Raw genomic sequence first — 27739 nt, forward strand, 5'->3', positions numbered from 1 at the left:
AGATCAAATGGTGAAAAAAGAAACATTTGCATGATTAGTTATAAATGAGAATTTAAAGTTGTAAAAAACTTTCATCAAGTTCACTAACAAATGATTATAAATAGTTGGGTTCTTATAATGGCAATAAAAATGTAAATAGATCATTAAAAATCACTGTCCACTTCCCATTCCATTGGAGTGCAATGCTAGCTCATCCTTTTTGAATCACAAAGATCAGTTTGAAATTTTTAGTTCAAAATTGCACTTCTCCCAATCCCTTGTCTACTTTGAAAAAATTTCTCCAGACAGTGGGTCTTTTGACACCTGCATCCTAAGTAAGCCACTGTAAGCCCTAGTTAACATGTACCTGGTGAAACGAAATTTCATATCCTTAAAATTGCAGACTTTACACAAACATTTGAATGATTTAATGTTTACATAAGCAGCCGAGAGAAGAATATAGGGGGGTGCGTAAACTTATTAAGGTTTTGCATGTCTGCAGTTAAGTTCAGGATCATCCCTGCATGTTCATTCAGCCATGTAACGTAATACTTTTATGGATGAATTGTTTTATGAAAACCGAGACATGAAAGCAGTAGAAATCTATAGCCTACTGTACATGGTATATCTGGAGAGTTACTCATTTGCTTGAGTCTGAAAAACAATGGTGAATGGGGGGGTTAAGGAGGTGCAGACTCGTATGAGACATGCCACAATGCCCCTGGGCTGTCAAAATTGACCCGATCAGATGTTGAGGGAGCTGGTTCCCTGCTCAAACATGTGTTTTTTCAGTGTCTGCAGCTACTTAAAAACTTATCAAGAGTTGATTGCTGTATGCTTCATCAGCATGTTTCTCTATTAGGGAAGACCTTTATTGCTTTAGTTGCAACTGTCAGCTGCAAGGGGAAAAATATGTGGTAGAGACATGCAGTCAAGAAACAGTCTTATAATAGTGAGAAATAGGATTGAAAGTGGTAGACGAAAAGAATTGAGGAAAAATTACGAAGAAAACAATTGGTTATTGTGGTTATGTATTCTCCATTAACTACAAACTGTTGGCTCCTGTTGGGCTTTTTTGAGGCAATTAGTCACACCAATTCAATCAAGCATGATGATGCATGATGTTCATAGAGATATACAGTGATACTGCACTTTCATTGATTGAGCTAACACTGCTCTACTGTAAACAACGGGAATCACACACAAACCCCCATGGGAACATTTTAAGAGGCAGCTGAAGGCCAACAGATGATGTGTGTTCGTTATCAGTGACTAATTGTCCAGATTGCTAATTAATTACCCCTCCTTGGTGAGTGGTGCCCCCCCCCCCATGCCTCCTGGCTAGCTCCTGACAGAATGGTGGCTCCCCGCGGTGCCGTTAACCGGGAATTGGTGGTATCTCACCTTGCCTTCTGAAGATTTGCTCAAATGGTATACTGCCCCCATGTATTATTCATCTAGTCTGTAGGCTATCCCATCTGTTTCTGATGTTGGATGGGCATACAATAGCTGTATTTTGTTTTTTTAACCTACACACTGTAGATAAGCAGGCGCGGATCCAGGATTTGGAGTTAGGGGGGCGCCAAAATAGGCAAGGGGTCTGGGTGCCGCCTTGAGGCCCCCAGTGGGTCCAGGGCAAAGCCCTGGTGGGGGCCCAGGGGGGCGAAGCCCCGGAAGCTCCTGGATTCTACAGATTTTGAAGGGTTAAAATGAGGTCTACCAAAGCCCTGGTGGGGGCCCAGGGGGCGAAGCACCCGGAAGCTCCTGGATTCTAGAGATTTTGAAGGGTGAAAATGAGGTCTACCAAGTAGACATATTTGATTTACGCTAACTTTGACAATTTTAGGGGGGGCGCGCGCCGGGTGCGCCCCCTCCTTAAATCGGCCACTGGATAAGGGTGCTTTCAAGAAGGCACATTTATGCAGTGAACCTTGGCCAAGAATGCAAGAAAATGCAATGGGAACTAAACTGCCAGACAAATTACCCTGTGTACCAATGTCGAAAAAAAAAACTATTTAGGGAAAACCTGGCCTGTGTAATTTACAAATCAACCTCCTAAAAACACAAATCAACCTCCTAAAAACCTAAACCCTATTTCTGAATTGATTCAAACTGTACCTTTCCAATTTAATGTAATTTTCTCAGCACTCGATCAATTTCATGGAGATAAATTTTGCAATTTGTTTCGAGACCTTGTATTAATGCCTACAACAGTACACACACAGGGAAATCTTCGAAAAATTGAGCTCTGGCTTACAGTGGAGGAACATTAGAATTATTTAGGCACCTAGTAATACCTGTTATCTGTTAGGAAGATATTAGACTGGTAGATTCTTGATGAGAATCTACTATCTAGGTAAAGAATTATGTTCTTAGCTTTTCAGCATGTATCTGACCCTGATATCACAGTGTTTCTCGAGTCTTGTAGAGATTAAATGCACTTCTCAAAACAACCCAGCGTGGTTCATACTGATCAAATGCAAAGTGTGCACATTTAATGGTTAAGTCCTCATAACATACTTGTTTTGAAATCTGTGGAGTGCATCATGTACATGCACCTGAAAACATTACTGTAGAACGAGACCATTAGCCCAAGGGCATTTATTGGTAAGAGCTGTCTGCATGTGTAAATATGGTACAGTGAAAAGGAGGGGGGGGGGGTAAAACATATGAGAGATAAAATTTGAAGCATCGTTCAAATTTAATTTTATGTATAATTGCATAATGTAACACATACAGGAAGCATGGTAAGGGGAATTGCACTATAGGACATAATCAGAATGATATAAATGCCTTGTCCTAGCTTGTATTAGATGTTAATAGATATATGGATCTTAAATTCAAAATTGTTGTATGGATCGAGTCTGGCAACAAATATATCAGCAAATAAGGGATAAGATTTGTGAAGGTTACACATTTAAAGCCTCTAAATTTTGGTGCTCATGGAAGTCCTTAAATTCATATTCTAGGGGAGTGACATATTATACATTTGCATAGTAAGCTAATTATACTTCTGTGGACCAGTATACTTGTATATATATATATATAACCTGTTAGGTAGGATTCTTCACTTTCATTTGAGGTCACGGCTTAAGGTAAACTAAGGTGTCTTCTTCAAGAAACGAGGTCAACGCAGTCCAAGATTTTACCTAAATTAAACACCGATGTCCCCCTTAAGTGTTTGGATAGGGATGAAGTGGTCTCGATAGAGCTTTTATTAATCCATAGATAGTCTGCGGTTATATTGGAGCAGTCGGACAGATTTATGGGGGCTGGGATTGGAATTAGTTGACACTACCAGGGGATTAGGGGAAAAGTACACCCCCGCCATATGATCACAAGAGGGCTCAATTTGACAGGTGACCTTATAGGCTTCTTGGGAGTCTTCTAGTCATTTGTATGCAAAAATCATGCAGTTGCCACATAGCAAAGTGGTTAGTCATGCAGTTTCTTTCTTGATCAAGTCACTGAGTCAATTAAAGGTCAGTTATTCAGGTCTTTACTTCTACTTTTAAGGATGTGGAGACAAGTCTCTCAGAAATGCTCTGATGAGACTAGTAAAAACAAGGTCCCATTTCACAGTCACAAAAAGATCCCTCACAGCTCAATAGGCATACATGCTGAGCTACTGGGTCTTTAAATTTGCAACTCTCTATTAAGCTTCAACATGTTCAAGCATCCCAGGTGGTGTACCATCCTAACATGATTGCAAAATAAATTAATTAGTAAGCAAATATAAGTTTTATTAATTGAGAGAGGGCTATACATTTTCAAACAGAGAAAATATTAATAAACTTATGATAGGACAATATGACATTAATCAAAATTACATGATGTACGTGGTGCAGATAATGACTAACTGTGTAGGTTGTCAAAAGTTATTGTTAGTCTCTATCTAAACACGCTTTTCTAAGAAAAACTATAACCACTTGTAAATGATTATGTTGTAAAACTACTTTTCTCAGCATTTTTCTTCCTAAAGCTTTCACAATTATAATGAAAAACAACTGGTCCTTTGTTATGCTAACACTTTGTATGTTTTCACTGATTTTGTAAATCAGTCAGAATGGTTTACCATTGTTGTTGTCAGAGAAGGTAATCAAGAAAAAAATCTAGCTCACTGAAAGCTTTCAACTTCAGAAATCATTATATTACTAAAGTCTTGTGTGCATGCCAAAAAAATGTCGGCTTTCAAAGTTCACTGACTTAATTGGCATATAGTTGAATATAAAAATTGAAATTTTGAGCCGCAGAAGTTTTTATATCAGTGAATGTCGGTCCTAGAGTAGAGATTTGAAGAGAAGGCACTGTACGTATGTGAATTCAAGGGAAGATAAATTGAAGAAAAACAATTTTGGTAGAACAGCAAACATCATGCTGAACTAGTTCCTTTGAGTTTTAATCAAAAGCTACAGTTTTCTCCTTAGCGTGTGTGGCGGTCAGCCGGGTTCGATCGCCGGTGGCCAGATAGCTCGGTAGAGCACCTGACCGGAGTTTCAGGGGGCCCGGGTTCGAATCCCGGTCTGGTCCGCTGTATTTTCTCCTCTCCTGTTACAGATTTGATGCCGTGACCACCCCTGGAATTGCAGGTGAAAGTCCTGCCAGGGGCAATAAGAACTTGGGTTGTGTCTTCGAGGGCGAAGACCATTTAAGGAGGTAGGAATGTAATGGTTAGGGCCGTGGATATCGGCCTGGGTAGCTCAGTTGGTAGAGCACCTGACTAGAGATACAGGGGTCCCGGGTTCGATTCCCGGTCCAGCCATGCATTTTCTCCTTTCCTGTTACACGTGTAATTGTTGAGGCAATAAACTACCCGAAAATCACCTAAAGTGGCCAGTGACCCACATCTATCTATAGATTCCCTCTTCAATGACAAAGACCTGCCTCTATACTAACATACCAGGGGCCATTGATTAAGGTTTCTGCAACTTTTTATCAGGGCAGATAACTCTTCCATTCAAATGAAATCAGTCAATACACAATTGATGAGCAGCTTTGGACAGATAAGACATATAGAATTGATTTTTAAAGCTGGACACTATAGATTACAGGGTGACATTTATAGCCTAGGGTTAGAGTAATTAATGTTGTCTGGGAGATGAGTTTACATTGAGAACTGCATGCTGCTAACCTTGAAACTTAACATTAAAATGGAGGCAGTTGAATTCAAATGTTTACTATACAGCCTGTGGTTTCAAGCACTTCTCAATTTTGGTTGTTGGTTGTCGTAATTTTGTGGCTATAGACATGCTTACAGAATGAGGTTGGCAATCCTCTCTAAAGTGCTGCAGGGCTTGCAGTGTTATGTAATTCAGTGCGTAATGGATTTTGTATTTCAAAATTAAAGTTATGACATAAATATGCCATATTCCTTTCAATTAAAACATGTAATTTAGAGTACCTGGGAAATAATATTAAGTAAACGATATTTATAATGCATGTGTATGTGGTGATTAAAATTAACTGCGATATTTGTCCATTCAATAAAGTATCGAGTAAGGAACTGTGGGTTTACAAAACTACTGTAATTTGGTGTAACACCTACAAATCGAATTTTCACGAGTTTTAAGTACTTCACAAAGAGCTGATTTCCGGAATCTGCGGGGGTAAAAGTTCACCCTGAAGTGTCTCCACTTCCCCTCCATGCCGCGAGGAATGTGTTGACAATCGCAAAACATTCTCCCTTCTTATCAGTTATATTATAAGCACTGATGTTTTGAGTACACTGGTAGATTCATATACTCGAATGTTGAGTTAACGCATCTGTTGGGTGGGAGGGGGCTCGATCATTCTGTGTGAGTGGAAGCTGATTATTGTAGGGAGAATGAAAGAATATTGGGGAATAGATTTAGAATATCAGTTAATATGTCCATTGTAAGTCATGGACCGGCCCTGATTTTGAAAATGCCTTAATGTGATTAAATGAACATTATGATAATTTTTCAAGTAAATATTAATTGCAGATACTTGAACGTGTTGATTGCAAAATGTTATAATATTTGATTTGAGAATCATTTCAATGTCTCACTTTATGTTTAGCCGCATTTCTGGAATATTAATCCCCCACAATGCACAGCAACTTGTAAGAATGTAAGATAGAACCCTACGGAAAATAAATTTGGGGGATGGCAAAATAAACAAGTAGATTACTATGAGTGATTCACCAAGAAACTTTGATGTTTTTTTAAAACTTTTTTATTGGGTACTAAGAGATAAGATTTCTCACAGCCTACGTAAGATTTTACAGTTGTTGCAGATACCTATGCGTATACCTGTCCGCCTACGTCAAAATTCTACCAAAATCAAAATCGTAAATTTTTTTAATGATAAGGCATTTGATTGTGCTGTTGAAGTGTTTATGGTGAAACATCAGGCAAGAATTTCATTCAACTCTCAGATATATGTAACTTTATGATAATTACTTACCTGCATGCAAATTAAGTGTAAATAAAGGTACAAAAAACACTGCATGAGTCATATTTAGTAAATTTACATGTTTTGTAAAGGAAAGACTTGGAATAAGATGATAAACAGATAAATTAAAATGGTATCAAAAAAACTTTTTTGGTAGTTTAAAACCTCGATTTTTGAAAAGAAGATGTTATTATAAAAGATTTTATTTCTGTCATGCAGTTAGATTTGGCTGACAAAAGTGAATCAAAAAAAGTAATTTGATGATGCCGATTTATAATTTAATAATTGTCCCCCCCCCCCCCCCCCCAGTCCCACTCAAAAAAATTATTCTAATGCAGGCAAACTATATATATTTAGAAAAATAGTTTCGTCATTTGTGTAATTTGCATTAAAACAGGAAACTTTTCAATGCACATATTGGAGCTGGAAAAGTTGGTACAAGTGAAGCGTTTAAAATCATTAATCTTTCAACCCCTAGAGGTGCTTTTGTGAAAGGTGTTAAAGTATTTCTTGCCAGTAAACAAAAAGGCTATTCACGTAATCCATTCTACTCAAACATTTGCATATATTGACAGCTTTACATTCTAAGGTGAAAAGATTTGACTGACCACAAACCAAATAAATAATGGTCCTTGTTAGTACCAGGTGGTCAATTTGAGATATGTACTTTATGTACTTTTGGTGAGTGGTACCTATAGTTAGATGGAGGTCATTGTTGGAGGCATCTCTTGTGTAGACAGGTAACTATGGGCAGAATGATCAAAGAGTTAATTAGCCTCTGATTAACAGACCTGTTACTGACAGGAATGGGGGACCTTCTCAAAACTCTTAAGGACATACGCAAGGTACCTTACCTACTGTTAATTTTTCAAGATGTTCTAAAATTAAACTTTATAATACCATTACGTGTTCTTAGATAAAAAATCAGCATGTGTTACCAGGGGTTTTGAAAAGATATATCAAATTATGAAAATATTTGCATTATTCAAAGAAAAATGTACAAAAATTACAAAACATAAATTCCAGATTTTTTTTCTCAAAATTTGTTTTAGAAGAGGTGTACAAATCCATATATAGAGATTAAAAGTATTGCACATAGGTCCTTTATCTAGTGGAACTCTTCAACTCCAGGGAAGAACCCAATAAAGTTCAAACTACATTGCGTATGAGGCCTCCATTACAGATGTGGCAGATGGGACCCATGCATTTCTAATTGCTGCATCTCCTAATCAGAAGTGCACACTCAAAAACTTCCAAATTGTTTCACTTTTAAACATTTATCAGTATGTTTCCTACCTGATCAAATATGGAACACACATATTTTTTATGCATACATGCCTATGTGATAATGTATTAAACTATGATGTGTGACAGAGATGGATAACATATAATTTTTTCTCGTAATTATTCAATCCACAGATCTCTCTGTTACAAATACCTTTCCTTTAATTTAAAAAACTGCTTATCGTACACTTTGACTCACCAGGTAGTCATTAGATCAGATTTCATTTTGTAAAACTTCAGTTTCCCTTTAGCATTATATTACATGTACAGGTAAAATTCTTTACACCTAATCAGTAACAAACCTATACCTCTGTTATATAGCATCAGGTTTTAATAAATCTAGGTTTATAATCTCAGATATCAAGAAATTGACAAACACAACCTAGGTATGCCGAGTAATGAGATTTGACCCCCGATGGTTATAAGGCTAAGACCGTGAAGTATTTGACTCAGGTTTATGCTATGTCGAGGGTCCACAAGTGTCTATAACCACTTTGCGGAATTATTTTTCGCATGTTTGAGTGTCTGAATAGAGGCTTGGACAATGTGTTTACTGGTAATAGTAAGCGCGATCGGAAGTGCCCCCGTGTTAGGAAACTTTTGATAACGTAAATAACTCCGGTGTTTACGATGTTTTACGCTTATTTGATTTCTCGCCTTATTTGGGTCGGTCTGAGGAAAGGTGCTGCTTACGTTAAAACCACAAAATCTGCATTGAAAGTATGTCTGTGGTATGCAGACGGAAACTTTTACATGCCTTTTAAAAAAAACTACTACTCATTAAAATTATTCTAATGCATTAGGGGATGAGTTTCAAATATACAAAAGGTATTAAATAGCCCGCTTAGGATTTACCTATTCAATCAAATGATTCACTTAAAAGTTTTTTTTCTGCTCTTATAAGAAGAAAAAAATATGATGAATTAAAAATGTAAACACAGCATGTTTGCGTTATTCAAAAAAGCTAATTCTTCGACAAATATTGGCACATGGTTTAAAGTGCCTGTTTACACATAATTTAAATCTCTATATCTTGGATTAAAGTGCAGTTATTTTGAGAAGTTTTAAATGTGTTTTAAAGATTTTCTTATATACAAAGAGGCCGACCTGCACAGCAGAAACCTGAAGCAGCAGTTTAAGTCTGTGGTAGTTAATTTTCGAATGCAGAATATCAAAAAACATTTATTGTTTTAGCAGAGAAAGATGAAAGTCATAGTAGTAAACAACTGGGTTTGAGATTGTAATTATCGGAGGCCGCAATCAGCTGTATGACCAGACTTCTCTGAGCTTTACAGAGATGTGTATCAGAAATCTGTTTAGCAAGGCAGGAGGGGTAAATTTTCTCAAGTCTGTAAAAATATACTCCACAGATATTGAGAGATAAGGGAACACAGGGTAAAGTGAAAGTATGATCTGATATTTACGGGACACACCCACTAAAGATTTGAAAATGAAAGTGGTCAGACTTTACCTTTTTAGGAGGTCAAAAGGGGACATGCCCACTAAAAACGAGTTTTAAGTGCTCGCATATCTTTTTCCTTTGAACTTTAAGTACACATTTTCAAGTACTGCACACTTCAGCATTTGTAAACTATTGAATCTGCAATCAGAAACCTTCAACCTCATGTAACACTCTTATGTAAAGAAGAAATATCCTTTAGAATAAGCTAGAAAGATCATTTTGCATCTGAAAACACATTTCTACTTAATGCTTTTGCAAATTAAATAGAACTTTGAAATGAGACTGATTGAAATGACAGTCAAACCTTATTATCTCAAACTCTTCAGTTTGAGATATCTCCGAGAATTTGAGATACTAAGATTAAAGTGCAAAAAGAAAACGTATTTGGGACTTCCTACTCTGACAATAATTCATTGTTTTTTTTTCATATATTGAAGTTTGTAAATGCAGAAGTACAACTGTATATTTAAATATATTTTTCCTCATTTCCTGTTGTATTTGATAAATTGTAACCCATTTGAATGGTGTCTAGTTGTATTGTCTAATAATTCCATTCTTTTATTTTTTTACAGACAGCTCCGACATCGTAGATAGCAAGATCAAGCTCATTCTGGGGTTAATATGGACCCTAATTTTACACTATTCCATCTCCATGCCCATGTGGGAGGGAGAGGAGCCGACCCCCTCAGAGGGCGGCCCCACCCCCAAACAGAGACTGCTCAACTGGGTCCAGAGCAAGATTCCCGACCAACCAATCAAAAACTTCAGCACAGATTGGAACGACGGCCGCGCCATCGGAGCTCTCGTTGATGCTGTCGGACCTGGTAAAAGGGCTTTTTGTCTGTTTTACAGTAAAACTCTTTTAGTTCAAACACAGATATTGTGAATTCACGGATATAGCGAAGTTATCATGGATCCCCATATAAATTTAACGAATTCCTTTCATGGATATATTGAGTTACGGATATAGAGAAGTAATTTCATAGGGCCCAGTGACGACTTGCTATAACTGAGTTTTACGGTATATAGAAATTTTCAAGAATTTATTTGGGGGTAAAAAAAAAAAATTATAAAAAAAATCTCTTAGATGAATTAAGGAATGTCTTGTGTAAAATCTTTAATTTTTACTATAAAAAATTTGCCTCAAATTTGACAGCTGAAGAATTTTATAAAGTTAGGAATGTGTGGTGAAAATGTGGTTTTCTTGGCCTAGTGAAATTGTACTGAAAATACGTTATACATTTCTCACCACATCTGGACCATGAAAATTGCACTTCAACAGTCATGAAACTTCAACATATTGTATTACAACCAGCCTTAGGTTTTATTATAATCTGCTGTGCAAGCAGTTTTAATCTCTGCAGTTTTGAGCAAGTGTTTTCATATTTTATTTTACCTGGGGACTAGAACAACAAGTATTTAAATTTTTCAAAATAAGGTGGTGGGGTGCTTGTCTTTATTTGTGGGGGTGGGGGATGGGGTGGTTTGATTCATAGCATATAATTGGAAATGTCAAGAAATAGGAATCTCTAAGCTCTTTTGATCAGTTTACCTGGTATATAGAATGTCAGATCTGTTTTGTTATTGGAATCTTCAAATGATTTATTTACTCTAGCAGTGAATGAAATAATTTATACATCAACCAAGAAAATGTCATACCAAGATTTGCTCAAGGCATCACTTGAAGAAGTGAAGCTTGTATAACCTTGTATAGTAAAGTGATAAGTGTACCTGAAAATGAAACCCAATACCTGATAAATGATGCATCTTTACTGACCTGCCAAAAACACAATGACACCAGACAAGATTTGCCGGTCGCTCATTAAAAAAAAGTTTTCTTAAGATTTGAAGAAGATTTTACTAACGGGTTTTAAAAACGCTCAGTTGGAATTCGATGGAAACTTTGGTATCATGGCTTTTAATCTAGCAGTGGGCGTTCTTTGATTATTCAAACATAAATAACTGACATTTTTTTTTAAGATAGACAGATTAAACTGCATGAAGTTTTGATAGCATGTGGTTCAAGTCTCAAAGTGTCAGACATTTTTAGCTATAGGTGCATTCATTGCTTTACAAATTTACAAACGTATGTGTAAAAATATATAAATATATATCTAAGTATACATGTATAATATGCACATTTAAGTGAATTTAGACAAAATGTGATAATTTTTATCCAAGTTTGCATTGAATGTTGCCACAGCTGAGTCAACATATGTCATGACTAAATTTCCCCCGAGCTTTTTTCTGCATTAATTGCTTCATATAATATTAGTGTATTTCCAATGTCATCTTTTTACATTCACGTTTAATTGACATAGAGAACACCCAGTTGGGTTTCTTTATCAGACCCTTTTTACCTTAAACATGCGATAGTAAATTGAGACACTTTGATTAATACATGTTGACCCTGTAATGTCGTAGCGTCAAAATTCGGCTTTGTAAAAAATGCCCCCTTTTATGGGCAGATTTATAAAGGGGCCATTGTTGTCCTGTCAAACTTGCTTCACAATTAAGATAACAATGTTTAGGAGGTGTTTTCAACTTGAGCTTTAGAAAGAAAAAGTATTAAGTGACACCCAAGGCAGACAAGAATTATATGGATGCATTAAGGTTTAAGCGCACTTTTAAGGCTGTCCTTAAACTTTCATGTATAGAGACTACGTACAGTGCAGCATGAGTCAAGGATACAAGTAATTAAAAACATCCTTGATGAAAAAAAAGAGAGTGTTGCTATTTCAAGCTTGCATGCAGTGCAGCATCCTTGATTGCACCTGATAGAAGTTAAGTGTCAAGGAGTTATCTTTCTTTGATGTGTAACTCTCCTGTCTTTTTTTGCCTAGGTCTCTGCCCTGACTGGGAAGATTGGAATCCTAAAAATGCCAAGAAAAATGCCAAAGAAGCCATGGACAACGCCGAGAAATGGCTGGATGTTCCTCAGGTATGCTCACAGAGAGGGAGCGAGGTTGTGTAAAAATATAGCTCCATATCGCATCCCTGCTGGTAAATGTACGGAGATGAGGGGGAAAATTTTCAGAGATACAAGATGAACTAGTGCTAATTGTAACGGGGACCGTTACAGATGTTCCCCAAACGCTCCCCAACTCCCTTTTGGTGCCATATTCCCTGTAAGCTTCATTAAATAAGACAAACTCTATGCATCTGAGATTTTAACAACATTAACAAAGAAGTGTACAAAAATCATTTAAACTTTAGCATTGCACGCGTGCACATGTGAATGCATTTGCGTCATGACCATATCATCTTGTCTACACAATCTATATTTTTAATACACTGAATATTAAAGTATTTAATCCAAAATTATTTTAAAAATACGCTCATTCAAGTGTATGTTTGATTTTAATTTCACGTGCACGCACGTGCATACATGAGCATGGTGACCATACCTTCTTGTAGAAGTCCATTACATCTATCTACAAAATCATCTAAGGGAGTTATTTTTCAGCCAATCGGATTGCAGCACATGTACACGCAGTTGTATGCATGTGCACATACCTACTTGTAGAAGTCCATTATATCTATCTATGTTCCAAATCATCCTTTTTGGTTGAAAACCAAGGGAGTTATAGCTGTTTAAAGTTTCAGCCAACAAACGCACGTGCATGCACGTGTTTTCATGATAATTGCTTTATTTCATGTTGTAGGATATCCTAATGCACTGCTATGTTCAAAATTTCAAAGTCAAAAAACAAGAAAGATATTTTTGCAGCCAATCAGAGCGAAGTGCACGTGCATGCGCGTGAGATCTTGCTATTTTCACCATGTCGTCATTATACTAAATATATCCTCACATTATGAGTTTCAAAGCGTTTCATCTAAAAATAGAACAGTTGTGGCTATATCTATTATATTGGTCATTTCACGTGTTGCACGTGCACGCTCTTGCAAGCACTTGCGCGCAAAATGACCTTGATTCCGCAAATCTACATAACATGTCTACTAACCCTAAAAAGGTTTTACCTACATCGGACGAACTGTTTACAAGATCATTCCCGGACAAAAAAGTTCCAGGAAGAAGAAGAAGAAGAAAAATAATAATAATAATAATAAGAAACAGAGTAAAAACAATATGTTCCCCAACTTCGTTTGGGGAACATAAATAGGCTAGTTAAGACAAAATTAGGCACAAAATCATCTATTTTTAGGGAAAATAAGCAATTTGCTTACACCAGAACATCTCTTTGTATGTTGTACAAATAGTCACTATCGTAATTTGGTGATTTGTAAGAATTTTCGGATTGTATGAAGTAATTCATAAAATTCTAAGTGAAATGAAATGCAGTCCCTGAATGTTTGGTGTTGATAGGTGACTTGAAAGAGTATTTGGAGTAAACTTGTCTAAATGCAGAAACCACTGGATTATGAAAGAAATTGGCCAAATTGGACAACATTTCTAATTAGACAATATTTTAATCAATTGATTCAACTTCAACTTTCAATCATATAAGACTAGATTTTAGAAAACACAACATCCAGCATGAACATGTTTCACTGTATAGCGGAGTTATTGAAATAAAAGTGAAAGTGGTAGAGAGGCATTTTTAAGGAAATGTTTCTGCAGCTTACGTTTGATGCATGAGTCTTCAGCTTTGATCAAATAGTTGAAAAAAGAAGAAAAAGTATGTGCTTTAATTTATTCAAAACATAAACTTAACAAAGAAATCTTTTTAAAATACAAAATTATTCAGCAACAAGGAAAAATCTGTAATTTATTCAAAGTGCAAGTTTTAAAGCTGTAAGCAATAGATGACCCCTAAGTAACTATAAAGATAAACATCACCCTGTATAGAATGCAGACATATATATATTTGTAAAATTTTTTCTTGGCTTAAAAAATATGAAAAGTGTTGAAAAAGCTAATCCTGTTTATATTTTTTTCCCTGTTTTTCTATAAAATTTGAATATTAATTGACTATATGCAGACAGCATTATCAAAACTTTCTCATCGCTTGATATTGTCTAGATAGGCATGGCAGAAATAAATATCTGTCTGCCGAACTGACTGTCTACACTGCACTAGCCGACATAGATAACAGTCTTCTTTTGCCTTCTGGAGATTTACAAAACCAGTCTAAGAAATGATTCATGTCCCCTCTGTACACATCGGAAATGTTTATGCCGAGACCTGCGTATGAAGCCGATATCAAATTGTGCAAAGAATCATGAAATATAGTTTGTTTTTATCACCTAAGTCTAAATCTGATATCATATTTTGATGTAAATCTGTATTTAATAGATACGGTTGCATGTCAACAATTTTTTGTTTGGTTGAGTTTTCAAATTACATTGTGGTAAAAGCAAATGTGTGTAATATTATATCTTCATTGCCAGTGCATTTGATGTTTATCTGTAATCTGTACACTTCCAGGTCAGATTTAAACACCCAGTATTTGTATAATTAAAAAAAAAAAAAATCATGAATTACTCAGATTTCCATTGAGCTGCTGTTAGATTTTTTTTACATCCAAAGGGGGATAACTCCTATCTTACATCAAGTAGGCTTGCTGAAGCTTAAGATTTTTTTTTTGAAATTCTGTATAATAAGAATCTATGTAGATTGTTTACATGGAATGTACATAAACAAACAACACAGATGGTTTAAAGATTTTTAAGGATGTTTTAGAAACATTGTTACATATGGACATATTTGATTACAGAAATGATAGCTTTAAATGTCTACCTCATTGAACCAACAAAATTCCTCCTATTGAAAAAGGTTTACAGCTGGGCTGCATTGATTATAGGGGTACACTGCTGTGTAGGGTATTTCAGTGGAAATGACTTATTTTGCAAGGGTGTGATGTTTTAATGCGTGCTTTGAAACTTTTGTGTGTAAGATATATAGTGAAAACCAAAATGGCTTGTTCAGATGAAAAGAAAGTGAGTAAATATGATTATCTTTGATTGTGGAAGCTGGTCTTAGAGGTTCATCATCTTTTTATATGATATTACATTCAGAACTCAATGTTTCTTTCTTTCATTACAGCTTATCAAGCCCGAGGAAATCACAAATCCCAAAGTGGACGAGATGTCCATGATGACCTACTTAGCCCAGTTCCCCAAGGCCAAGCTAAAGCCCGGTGCCCCTGTCAGACCACGCCTTAACGCTAACCGCGTGCGGGCCTATGGGCCAGGTCTGGAGCCCAAGGGTAACCAGGTGGGAGCCCCCGCCCGCTTCACCGTGGAAACCTTCAGTGCAGGAAAAGCTACTCTGGAGATTACAGTGCTGAACCCCAAGGGAAAGAAAGAAACTGTAAGTTGTTCAGTTTTCAGAAATGGATGTAGATTATGATGATATTGAAGATTACAGATATTTTATATTAAGGCCGATTGCTTGGTGCACTAATTGACTAAATGAATACATTAAATAGATTTATAAAGTAATTGTTGGACAAATGAAAAGAATTAGGATAAATACTTTTGATCAGTGTTGTAATTGAACTGTTTTATTTTGTATGTTGACTTGATATGATTTTTCTTTACAGTGTGAAGTTGTGTTCAATAATGACAGAAACTTGACCTACTCCTGTGTGTATGTACCCAGTATGGAGGGAGAATACAAGGTAAGGGAGGAAATTATGGAAGAGAGGGGTGGGGGTTCAAGTCAGGACAGACCTCTGACCTACTTAAGTATGTATACAGTTATTGAAGAGTGGTTGGTTGGAGATGGAGAAATCTGACCTACTTCTGTAGAAATATGGAGGGAGAATACAAGGTAAAGAAGGAACCTGTGTGTTAGGCATGACCCTTATGTGTGCAAATGGAAGGAGGGGGTAGAAATCAGACCTAGCCTAGTGTGTACATACCCAGTATTGAAGGAGGGGGGGGGTACAAGATGAGATATACACATAAGCACTGATAAGTATACACATATACATCTATTTTACAAAGTTACCTACAGTTGTAAAATGACTTGAGCCTGAGAAAGCTGACAAGGCTTTGTCAATACAGAAGACACCCACCCAGATTTATTTAGGTTTTATTTCTTGCTGTAAAATTCCATCTAAATCATAAACACACAAGTTGTTAAGTGGTCCAGTTTTATGGTGTGTAAATAAGATACACAGTCAACTGGAATGTCTTGGTTTGGTCAGTGATAATTAAACTTCAAAATGAAAAGGAGCAAAAAGAACAAGGTATTTTTATTTAGCATTTTTTAAAATGATAAACATATAAAGATATTATTGCATCGGACAATGTGAGGAATATAAATGCAGGGCATGGTGCTATCTTTTGGAGAATAAAAGAGCTCAAGGATTGATACACCTTGCCTGGAATTTTAATTACTTTGTGGGGGATAGTATTACAATGGTCATTTTTAAAAACAGTTTTAATGAAGTTTTAGCTATGAGAATGTATGTCTTCAAAATCTTTTTAAAATATTTTACAGGTTATCATCAAATTTGGAGAGAAAGAGATTAACAAGTCACCATTTTCAGTCAAGGTCGAAGGTGCTGCTGGTGACCCCACCAAGGTCACAGCCTCGGGTCCAGGTCTGGAGAAGACGGGTGTCATAGCAACCAAGAGGACGTACTTCGAAGTCTTCACAAAGAGTAAGTTTTTTATTCAGGGTGTGTCTGTATTCAAGGCAGTAATTGCAGGGGCTTATCAAGAATTTTAAAACATTGGACAATATTCATGTTTTTTGGCATTTAATTGTTTTCATTAACTTAAAGGGCTAAAACATAATACATAGTATTTTTTCAAAATAAAAGTAATTGGGAAAAAGTTTTTGATAGAAATAGTAATCTTAGCAGTTATTACTTTTACAGTCTAAGGGAGATAACTCAATCATTCATTTGTGCATACTTGTTCTTGGAATGCAAACTCAATATAAATTCTTGGTATACATACATAGACTAGATTTTTGAGTGTGTGCTGACTTGTTTTATTAGATGCAGTTCCAGCAGAATTATTAAGTGACATAGGTAACATTATATACTCTACGTAAATCGGGTACAATATGGTGGATATATTAGCTCTCACTCTAGAATATATAGCTTCTCACTGCCTCTTAACCCTCTTCTTTTATTCTATCAAATGTTCATCAGATAATTTAAAGCAATTTCAGATTTTTTTTTATCATAACAATGTGAATCACAATTACATTCAGTGACTGAGTTTTGAATTCACTTTGATGAATGATGAATATACATTTAGTTTCATAAATCCTTGGTGGTTTATCGTAATTAAAAATTTTACAATAAAGAATTAAAGAAATGTAATAATTTTGTGAAGATTTTGGCCATTGAAATAATTAATTGACAGCTTTGTGTGCAATGTAACTTCACATTTCTTAAATATCGTAAAAATTTCAGCATTATATTGATTCTGCTTTATTGTACCATTTTCCATTCTCTTGATGTAAAACCTATTTCTATTGGTCAATGTATTATGACATATATGTTATTATTGAGCACTCCTCAGCCTTTTACCCTACTTCACATTACTATAGATGCAGTAAAAATAGTAGTAGCCCCAGGAAAGAAAGGTAAGACTTCCCACAATGCACCTGTGTAACCATGGCAACTCCCAGCAGCTGTTTCATAGCACAGAAAAAATACTCACATATCTGAATAATAATGGTGAATATAAGGGAGACATGAGGGTATTTTTTCTGGCTTTGATAAGGTATGGGATCCCCCTAACCTCCCACTGGGACCCCATGACCTTTATGCACTCCTTATTTTGAGGGATGAAACACACAATCACACATGTCGGCCAAGAGCAGCAACTCCTGTCAAATTTGATCACCTGTGTCTTAATAGTTTTCACAAAGGCATGCCAGAAACTTCTTAATTTTAATTCCTTCTTGGATATCTTTTAACAAGAAAATCTTTTAACAAGAAAATAATGGTGAAATGTCTTTGTGCTAAACTTAAAAAATATAAAAGCATGAAATCTGAATTCTTTGACTAACACATTCTATCATTTTGTTCATTGTCTGTGGCTCTATGTTGTCATTGCTCTTTTTGTTGAACATTTTTCATTTTTATTTTCATATTTTTCTGTCTTGTTTCAATAACAAACCCAAAGTTTTTCTTTGGCTTACCTGTTAAAATTTTCCAAAAATGTTGACCATTGTGTCAGTGTACTAGAATTTGGAATGAACACAAGAAATTGCATGATCCACTTTTTGGTGTTGTATTTGTAAATAGAGGGATTGGAATATATTTAGATATATTTTGTAGAAGTACTTGTAATCAGAGGTTATATGGGCTGCAAATTATTTAGAAACTAGAATTTATTCACTCAGAAAATCATATTTATCTACTGGACAAATTTAACTAAAGCTTGAGTAGAAGTTTTTACTAGTTCAGAATGATTTAGATATTGTGATTCATGCAAAAGATCTTCCCCTTAATTGAATTGTTGTGAAATTAGGTATAATTAACAATAGCTAAAAAAGACTGAAAATCCAGATAGTGAATGTTCATTAATCTAGAAAATGCTCAGCTTTTTTCATCAGATAGTGAATTAAACTTAATAATTCAACCCTTTCATATCTATCAGCAACAACATGCATGGTTGATGAAAATTAAAATTCAACCTTGACCTGTGTTTGAATATTTCTTTAACCTTGACCTTGACAGATGCAGGTAAAGGCAGCATTGACGTGGTTATCCTTGACCCCCATGGTAGGAAGGACACGATTCGTCCCAGTATTGCCCCCGTTCCCGGGAAGGAGGGAACTTATCTGGTGGAGTACATCCCCATGGAGCAAGGCATGCACTCCATTAACATCATGTTCGCTGGTCAGCAGATTCCCAAGAGCCCCTACGGAGTCAACGTTTCTCCAGGTATGAAGCCAGTCCATTATCTGAAGAAATTTCATACAACAAATGTTACCAACAGTTTTAGCTTTATAAAATCAGCTAGCTAATGTAAATGAACTTGTAGCAAATTTTGATGAAGTCCCCTTGTATATTTAAAAGAAAGGGGGGATGAATCAATTATTTTTGAAAAATTCAGAATTATGCATGCATTTCAAAACTCTAAATATATTAAATTTATAATTCAAATTTTTTGTATTACAGCTTCCAATGCCAAGATGTGCTATGCCACAGGCCGAGGAATCCAGCCCCGGGGGGTAAGAGTAAATGAGAATGCTGACTTCAAAGTCCACACCAAAGGGGCGGGATCAGCTGAGGTCAAAATCCATATCATTGGCCCAGGTAAGGGGATTTTACTCAGTCGGATATGAATATCATAAAAAAAACATTGCCACTCCTTTAACACCACTTCTAGTGTGTTCTGAGCTTTTATCATGGATGTTTTGGCAGGGATGATATTGAACAAGTTCTTGACACAAGAAAAAAATGTTCTAAATTTCACATTGTCTCTTTTTTTTTAAATAAAAAAGTCTTAGTCTACCTGTCCTTGTTTTTCTCAAAGAAGAGTCATAGAATAGTAGTGGCAAAAAAGTCTAATTTTCCGATTTTGACATTGTTCAGGTGGAATTGATGTCAAATGTACCTCTAAGAAGAGCACGAAGGAAGAGGGAGTGTATGAATGTGTGTACGTCCCCATAAAACAAGGCCAGTATATCATCAACATCACATACGGAGACCAGCACATCGCCAAGAGTCCATTCAAGGTGGAGGTCGGTCCAGCTAAAACGTCCAAGATCCGCGCCTACGGACCAGGGCTCGAGGGGGGTGTGGTCAACCAGCCCGCCCGCTTCACCGTGGAAACCATGGGAGAAACCGGGGCCCTAGGTAAAAGGGGAATAATTAACTTGTAGAATATTTTTATTCAAAATGTTCTTGATGATTTTGATAATTTTGAATTAATTATCTTTAAGTACATACTGGGGTTGAAGATTTGTTCTTTGTTTTGAAGACAATACTGTGTAAGAGGAGATATGAAAACATTGGAAATCATTGTAAGGAAAGACATTTCCTTGTGAATAAATGTTTTTAAAAGTGGATTCTGAAAAGTTGTACAAAAAGCTCATGTTTATATCCAGTAATTGTGAACTACAACACTTTGATTTCTGTATTGATAATCCCCATGATTACGTTGTAGGATTTTCCATTGAGGGACCGTCCCAGGCTAAGATTGACTGTAAGGACAACTCCGACGGCTCAGCGGACGTGACCTACTTCCCCACCGCCCCTGGGGAATACGCGGTCCACATCCTGTGTAACGAAGAAGACATTCCCAAATCTCCCTACATGGTCCAAATCCAACCCGAGACCAAGGCATTCAATGCCTCAAAGGTAAGAAAATTCTTATTGTTACAGTGGTGTAATATTGTTTCCCTTAGTCTGTATGGCTCTCTAGTGAATTACTAATATGTACTTGTGTGACTGAAGCAATATATACTCTAGTGTTTGTGACTCTTTATGAGTTTACTTATTGATTAGTAAAGAATATATGAGCTTATTGTGAAGTTTAATGCAGTTGTTAATTAGCTGTTTTCTGGTACAATTAATTTTTTTAAGCATAAGAAAATGATGAAATGTCATCTTAAACAACAAAGCACTAAATAGCTAGCTCTCTTTTATAAGCAAAGGTATAAGAGAATTGATATATTACCTAAATCTGACTACATCTTTTAGAGACTTTATGCAAAATAACATATCTGGTTCAGATGGGTTTTGACTTATCTGCTTATAAAATATATTTCTGTTTTTAAATATTTTTCCTTTAGGAAGATAATAATGATTTAGAAAATGATTTAGAAGAAGTACAGGTTTGTTGTATATACACCTCAAACTGTATCTGATTCAGCCTTTGATGTTAAAAACTCATAAAAGTATTTAAATATCCATCGATATATTTCCATTCAGCATGTGCCTGAGCCATTGTACATGTATTGTCATGATCTATCATTTATGAGCTATGTGTTGCAATGTCCCAAGTATATAATTTTTAGACATTTGAATGAATTGAATGTTTTTATCTTGATTTTACCACCATATAAACATCAAATAAAAGAAAAGTCATGCACATTTCTTTATCTCGTGGTAAGTAGAAAACCATAAGAATGATGGAATGGTATACCAAATATATTTAAATGTACCTTTGTCATTCAGTGTATAAACATAATACATGCACATACATTCATGTATATTTTAGTACATCATGAAAAATATGTCTTAGCATATGTATTTTATTTCATCTTGAAATTCTAGTTATCAACAGCTCTTATCTGTCCATAGGTATCATAGATCCACTTTCACATTAGTCATTTTAAACAAAGTTGCATATATCACAAAATAAAATGCTGGTTGAAATTAATTGAATTTTTTTTTTAGTTCAAGATCTTTTGAAATAATTTTCAAGATTGAAATGTTTTTAAGAAACTCAAAAGTTTTCATTTTACAAAATAAATAAACAAAAGAAAAGTTTTTAGTATTTTACAACAATTTTTTATTCATCAGCTCGTAAGAATTTTATAATTTTGAGATGTTCTGTGAATTTTCCCTTCTGCAACAGGAAAAATTTTACAAAGATAATTACTGTGAAATTAATGCATCCCTGGACCAGACAATGTCTAACTTGAACGAACTTTTAAATAAACCTCAGGTACTTACACTTTTTATTTCCTGCCTTTTAACAGGCTGTTTTATGGTATAACACTTTCTTGTCTATCTGTTTTTAAGTAGTTTTGTGTCAGGGCTATAGAACAGATTCCTTATTTTCTGTGAGAGTCAAGGTATTTGATATCGTGAAGTAGTTTCATAGAAGTCAAATTGCAAGGAAATGAATTTCTTGACCTAAGTTTGGAATATGAATCTTATAAAAAAGTCAAATAGTTCCAGGCAGGCATATCTAAAGGCAACAGTGCACATCATTAAAAAAAAAGGATGTATTCGCTTTAACAAAAGAATTGACCTATAGGAGAGAACAATTTCCCGGAAAAAGTGACATTCAAAAATCAATCTTTATTTCTTGTTTTCTACCGTATATATGTCTAAATTTTTTAAATTTGTATTTTATACCTAAAATTTATTATTTTCAACTTTACAATAAACCTCCAAAGTTGATCGAAACACCATTTTGCCCTTTAAAGCGTTGATTTTTGCATGAATTTTGGCCTTGAAGTCCATCAGGGCAGGCCTGCCCCTAAATAAAATTGTGATATTTTGATAGGTTAGTATGTAAGGAAAAATTTAAGATAAGACAGGGGCACCCCTGCCCTGGGGTCGAAATTCACAAAAAACCTATAAAAAATAAGGAAACCAGATTTTCATAATCTGCTTTAAATTTATGCCATACAGTATTATAGTCAGACTAGCTCAGTTGATATATGCGCTGACTTTTATACTTTGGATACAATCTTTTTAAAGTCGGGGGTTTGAATCCACCTGGTACAACACTTATAAAGTTTTAAATTTCGCCTTTTCAAAGACAATTTTAATTAATTTATAGACTTGTGTATTTTTCCTTCAATTTTCTATCCCTTATGCATGCCCATTATTGATATAAGAAACAGTAAAGAGATATCAAATCGTAACAATCCAATGTACAGTTGTCAGTCAGGTGGAACGAACCTCAGTTTAAGCACACTTTCTCCGAGGACAAAAATAACTCACTGTGTGTTACTCAATACGGGTATTCTTGGCAGCATTGAACTGCGATGAATTTCAATTGCGTATGTTCCTTAGAATTTAATCACATTGATTTTGGCTACATATTTCAGTAAATGCACTCCCTTGGATTTCATTTAGGCCTTTATAATTGGCACACATTAATGGCAAGTTTTTATTATATCCACGGATAAATAGCATAGACATAAAGAATAGAATTAATTTCAGAGACAGTAGACATTACCTTTATGCACAAGGAGAAGTAAATAGAGAATAATACATACCCTTTTCCATATCTTATTATTCACCATACACCAGGTGTGCAGCCAGAGGGCCGAAGGCCCGAGGGCTGATATTGTGTTCATTTTTTACAGGATGTGATTGGAAAAGGGTATGTTTTATTATATTTATTACATACTTAGTAATAAAATACAGAACACATTCAGTTGAGAAGAAAATAAGTAAATAATCATGCATGGACTTCTTACATACATGTACATAGTCTAATGTCTCTTAAGATTTGGGTTTGTTTCTACTTCTATATTTCAATGCACTTGATCCGTAATTTGAAAATACATTGTATTCTATAGTATTACATGTATTTGTAAATTAAGATTAACCTTATTTTCAAAAAGTTAAAATTAAGAGAATATGAACCCACAAAAAATTGTGTATGATCACAAGTATTGTTATTGTGGTTTAATTTACTAAGGGTGTGATATCCAGTTAATAGATAAATTATATGGATTTGCAGGGCTGATACGGATATCAGCCCCGCAAATCCATATCAGCCCTGCAGGGTTGATACGGCTATTGTGACATCAGCCATATCGCATATGCAAAAAACATGTATTTATTACTAAGTGTGTAATAAATACAAATATCAATTATTACATTTGGAGATAACAAACTCAGAAAATCAATAAAAAGGGTTCCTTCTATCTCTACTCACTGAAATAAAGATTTAGGAAAAACAAATTGTTATATGTATTCAGCCTAATGTCATTAATCAGAACGGAAATCGACAAGCTTTCTGTAGAGAATAAAACCAAGCCCGGTCCTATAGGTCAGATCCCTATTTATAATGAAGTGATCCTTTAGAAAACAAAACAAAATTCAATGTTGTGAATGGAACAATGATTTTTAAATGCACTACATAAAACATGTATAGGTACATGTACAGTTGGTGGTGCCTAAAACTTTTATTTATAACAATTAAATTAACAAGGGTTTAAAATTTCCACAGGTAACTGCTTTTGGACCAGGTTTGGAGAAATCAGGAGTGGTACAGAACAAATGGACAGAGTTCACCGTGGACGCAAAGAAGGCAGGCAAGGCGACACTGAACATCAGCTGTCTGGACGTCGACCTGAAACCCATCCCTGTAGAGATTGTGGACAAGAAGGACGGCACCTTCCAGTGTAAATACATGCCCAAAAAGTCCTGTAAACACACCATCACCATCACCTGGGGAGGGGTCCAGATCCCCAACTCACCCTTCAGGGTAAGGATAGAGTTATACAGGGGGTGGGGGATAATTTATATTGTTTTTTATTGGGTAGAGGGTCATAGTGAAGAAGTCGATTTTCCTGGAGCTTAACAAGAATTATGCTCAAAATTACTGTTCAATTATTCTCAGATATCTTCAAATTTAAAAAAAAACTTTGAATTTCATAAGTTATATGATATTCAAGTAAAGTTCCGACAAAAAATAATGTATCAAAGTTAGTTGGACTTCAATCAAAAGCGTAAAGTTGAACTGTATTGTTCCTCCTGATAGATCAAAAAAGGGAAAGTTGCTCACAATGTCAAATTCTATTAATAACTGTAGGTACAAGTTGGAGAGCCCAGCAAACCAGCTAATGTCAAAGTGTATGGCCCTGGTGTGGAGAAGGGAGTGAAAACCAATGTCAAAACCTACTTCATTGTGGACTGTACCACCGCTGGTCCAGGCGACATTGGCATCGCTTTGACCGACGCAAACGGACGCGACGTACCAGTCAAGACAACTGACCAGAAAGATGGAACCTTCAGAGTGGAATATGAACCAGTTAACCCAGGCACCTATGTGGTGGCTGTTTACTTTGCTGGAAAGGAGATACCCAGTAGTCCTATTAAAGTACCAGTGGAGTCCAGCCTTGACCTTAGCAAGGTCAAGGTCGTGGGACTTGACACACGTAAGTTCATTTTCCTGACCCAGTTTCATTTTTGATTTTTGGGAGTTAATTGGTGGAGGTTATGTTTTTCGTCTTAACTCACCTTTTCTAGTTTTTCAGTTTCTTTAAAATTATTGTCTCAATTCTTAAATAAAGATTTGTTCCTGGATAAAATTCAAATACAGAAAGACTTAAATTACCCCTATCTGTAACTTTTTATCCAGACCTGTTTTTTTTTTCAAATTCTGCCTCTCAAATTTTAACATTGCTTCCATTTTATACTTGTTTTTCCTATCTAAATGTTAATGATTAATTTTTAATTCTATCCTTTGTGTTTCAATACACATCTTTAATATATGTAGTGTTGTCATAGCAACTGTTTTTCTGTAGCCATGACAGTCAATAAAGAAAGAGAAATTCAGATTCTCACAAAAGCCGCTGGTAAATCAACTGCCACGCCTCGCGTCACCGTGACAACGCCCAGCAAAAAGAAAGTAGATCTCAAGGACAAACCCATCACCGAGGGCTTCCAGACTTTCTTTACCCCCACAGAAGTGGGTGCTCACAAAGTGGAGGTCACATATGGAGGCAAACCTGTTCCCAAGTCACCTTTCACTGTGGACGTCTTGCCTGATGCTGCCAGCAAAGTGAAGGCTTACGGTCCTGGATTGAAAGGGGGCAATGCTAAAGCCCCTGCCGAGTTCACCATCGATTCTCGTGCTGCCACTTCCCCAGGAGAACTTGGGGTCACAATTGAGGGACCCAAGGAGGCTAAAATTGAGACCAAGCAGAACCCTGATGGAACTGTGGGAGTCACCTACTACCCAGAGGTTCCAGGGGAATATAAGATCAATGTCACCTATGCCAATTCTCACATTAAGGACTCTCCATTCAAGGCTAAGATCCTCCCAGAAGATGCTGCCAATAAGGTGAAATGCTATGGTGATGGCTTGACCACAGGAAGCGAGGGCCAACCTGCTGTGTTCACCGTGGACACGAGGGAGGCACCTAAACCTGAGAAGAAAGTTGACGTAAAGGTCAAGGGTCCAGGTCCTGCTAAGGTGGACATGAAGAAGAAGCCAGACACCACAACTGAGGTGACCTATACCCCCACAAAGCCTGGAGATTACTCAATTGATGTGACCTACGATGGAAAACCTGTCAAGGACTCTCCTTTCAAGGCCACTATCAAACCAGGGGATGCAGCTGACAAGGTCAAGGCCTATGGGCCAGGTCTCACTGGAGGCAGTGCCAATGTCAATGCTACCTTCACTGTGGATTCCAAAGAAGCACCTGCTCCCAAGCAAAATGTGGATGTCAAAGTCAGTGGACCAGCACCTGTTCAACCGAAATTGACCAAGAAACCAGACGGAACAGTGGATGTGGATTATGTCGCCACCAAACCTGGGGACTACTCCATTGATGTTACCTATGGTAACAAGCCAATCAAGGATTCTCCATTTAAGGCTAAGATTGTGCCTGATGACTCTGCCTCTAAGGTTATTGCCTATGGTCCAGGGCTGACAAATGCCAGTGCCAATGCTCCGGCCACTTTCACAGTGGACGCCAGAAGAGCCCCAGCCCAGAACCAAAAGGTGGACGTAGATGTCAAGGGCCCGGCCCCCGTCAAACCAACACTGACCCCAAAAGCAGATGGCACTGTTGATGTGGCCTACACAGCTTCTGCCCCTGGTGACTACACCATTGATGTCACCTATGGAGAGAAATCCATCAAGGATTCTCCATTCAAGGCTAAGGTCACAAAGGATGTGGCAGACTCTCGGGTCAGAGCCTACGGACCGGGTCTGGAGGGAGGAAATGCCGAATCACCCTGTAGCTTCACCATTGATTCCAGGAGGGCCACCGTCCCGGGACCTGTCGGAGTCAAGGTGTTCGGACCCAAAGAGGCCAAGATTGACATGAAGTCTAACCCAGATGGAACCTTTGGAGCCACCTATGTTCCTACAATGCCAGGAGATTACACAGTGGAGGTCACTCATAATGAGAAACCTTTGGAGGAATCACCTTTCAAGGTACACATTGGCCCAGCCACAGGAGAGAAGATCGATACCACAGACAGTGGTGTCAAGGCTTATGGCCCAGGATTGAAGAATGCCGTCACCGACAAACCAGCTGTTTTCACTGTGGATGCTAGGAATGCCAAATACCCAGGAGCTATCGGTGTGGGAATTGAAGGACCCAAGGAAGCTACCATTGACACTAAGTCCAATCCCGATGGTACTGTTGCAGTGACCTACTACCCAACAGAACAAGGAGAGTACACTATCAATGTAACCTATGATGACAAGCCCATTAAGGAGTCGCCATTCAAATGTAGAGTCAGACCCACGGCCGGAGAGAAACCTCTCACCCAGGCTGACCTCAGCGGGGTCAAAGTTTACGGACCCGGCCTTAACCCTCAGGGTAATTTCTATCTACCTCTCTCCGCATGAGGAATGACTGATCAATGGCTGAACAAAGCACACAAGAGTTGTCTTTCCCTGACTTATTTTAATCTTAACAGGTGGAGCGTGATGGAAACTGACGGCTTTTATTAACTCTCAACTTGAGCAGGCTTGTGTTGTGGCTTTATGGGCATGAACTTTGAACTGTCTCCACATGTGGATGTACTTTCATTTTACCATAGTCTGTTTTATTTTCTCTATGCTTTATTTTTTTTTAATTATGTTTTGCAGGTTATGCTTTTTTTTTTCAAATCAAGCTTATTTGTATTTATTATATATATAAATTCTGTTTATATATGTGTACCAATATGCACCCCTTTAATTTATGATACCTAATATATTAGGGATGGCAATTTCTAACCGGTTAATCGATTAATCGGTCGGAACGATGCTAATCGGTTAGAAAATTCGTAATCGGTT

General features: G+C 36.6%; 1 protein-coding gene across 10 annotated transcripts in view; it reads left to right on the top strand.

The window, feature by feature from the left end:
* Positions 1–27739, top strand: part of LOC134265618 (filamin-A-like) — a 72562-nt gene that overhangs the window by 17403 nt on the left and 27420 nt on the right. For 5 of the 10 annotated variants that reach the window (XM_062747841.1, XM_062747846.1, XM_062747845.1 and 2 more), the window contains exons 3-16: positions 9712–9963; positions 11983–12080; positions 15147–15413; positions 15646–15723; positions 16551–16713; positions 17056–17088; positions 17616–17651; positions 18754–18960; positions 19198–19335; positions 19615–19878; positions 20189–20382; positions 23945–24202; positions 24530–24875; positions 25245–27278. In XM_062747841.1, coding sequence (XP_062603825.1) covers positions 9712–9963; positions 11983–12080; positions 15147–15413; positions 15646–15723; positions 16551–16713; positions 17056–17088; positions 17616–17651; positions 18754–18960; positions 19198–19335; positions 19615–19878; positions 20189–20382; positions 23945–24202; positions 24530–24875; positions 25245–27278 — 4368 coding nt within the window. The remainder of the gene's footprint in view (positions 1–9711; positions 9964–11982; positions 12081–15146; positions 15414–15645; positions 15724–16550; positions 16714–17055; positions 17089–17615; positions 17652–18753; positions 18961–19197; positions 19336–19614; positions 19879–20188; positions 20383–23944; positions 24203–24529; positions 24876–25244; positions 27279–27739) is intronic. The other 5 variants (XM_062747847.1, XM_062747850.1, XM_062747849.1 and 2 more) reach the window with 4 other exon arrangements.

This window comes from Saccostrea cucullata, unplaced genomic scaffold (assembly GCF_032062105.1).
Source record: "Saccostrea cucullata isolate Sc308-1 unplaced genomic scaffold, CSIRO_AGI_Scuc_v1 ctg288, whole genome shotgun sequence".
NCBI lineage: Eukaryota > Metazoa > Mollusca > Bivalvia > Ostreida > Ostreidae > Saccostrea > Saccostrea cuccullata.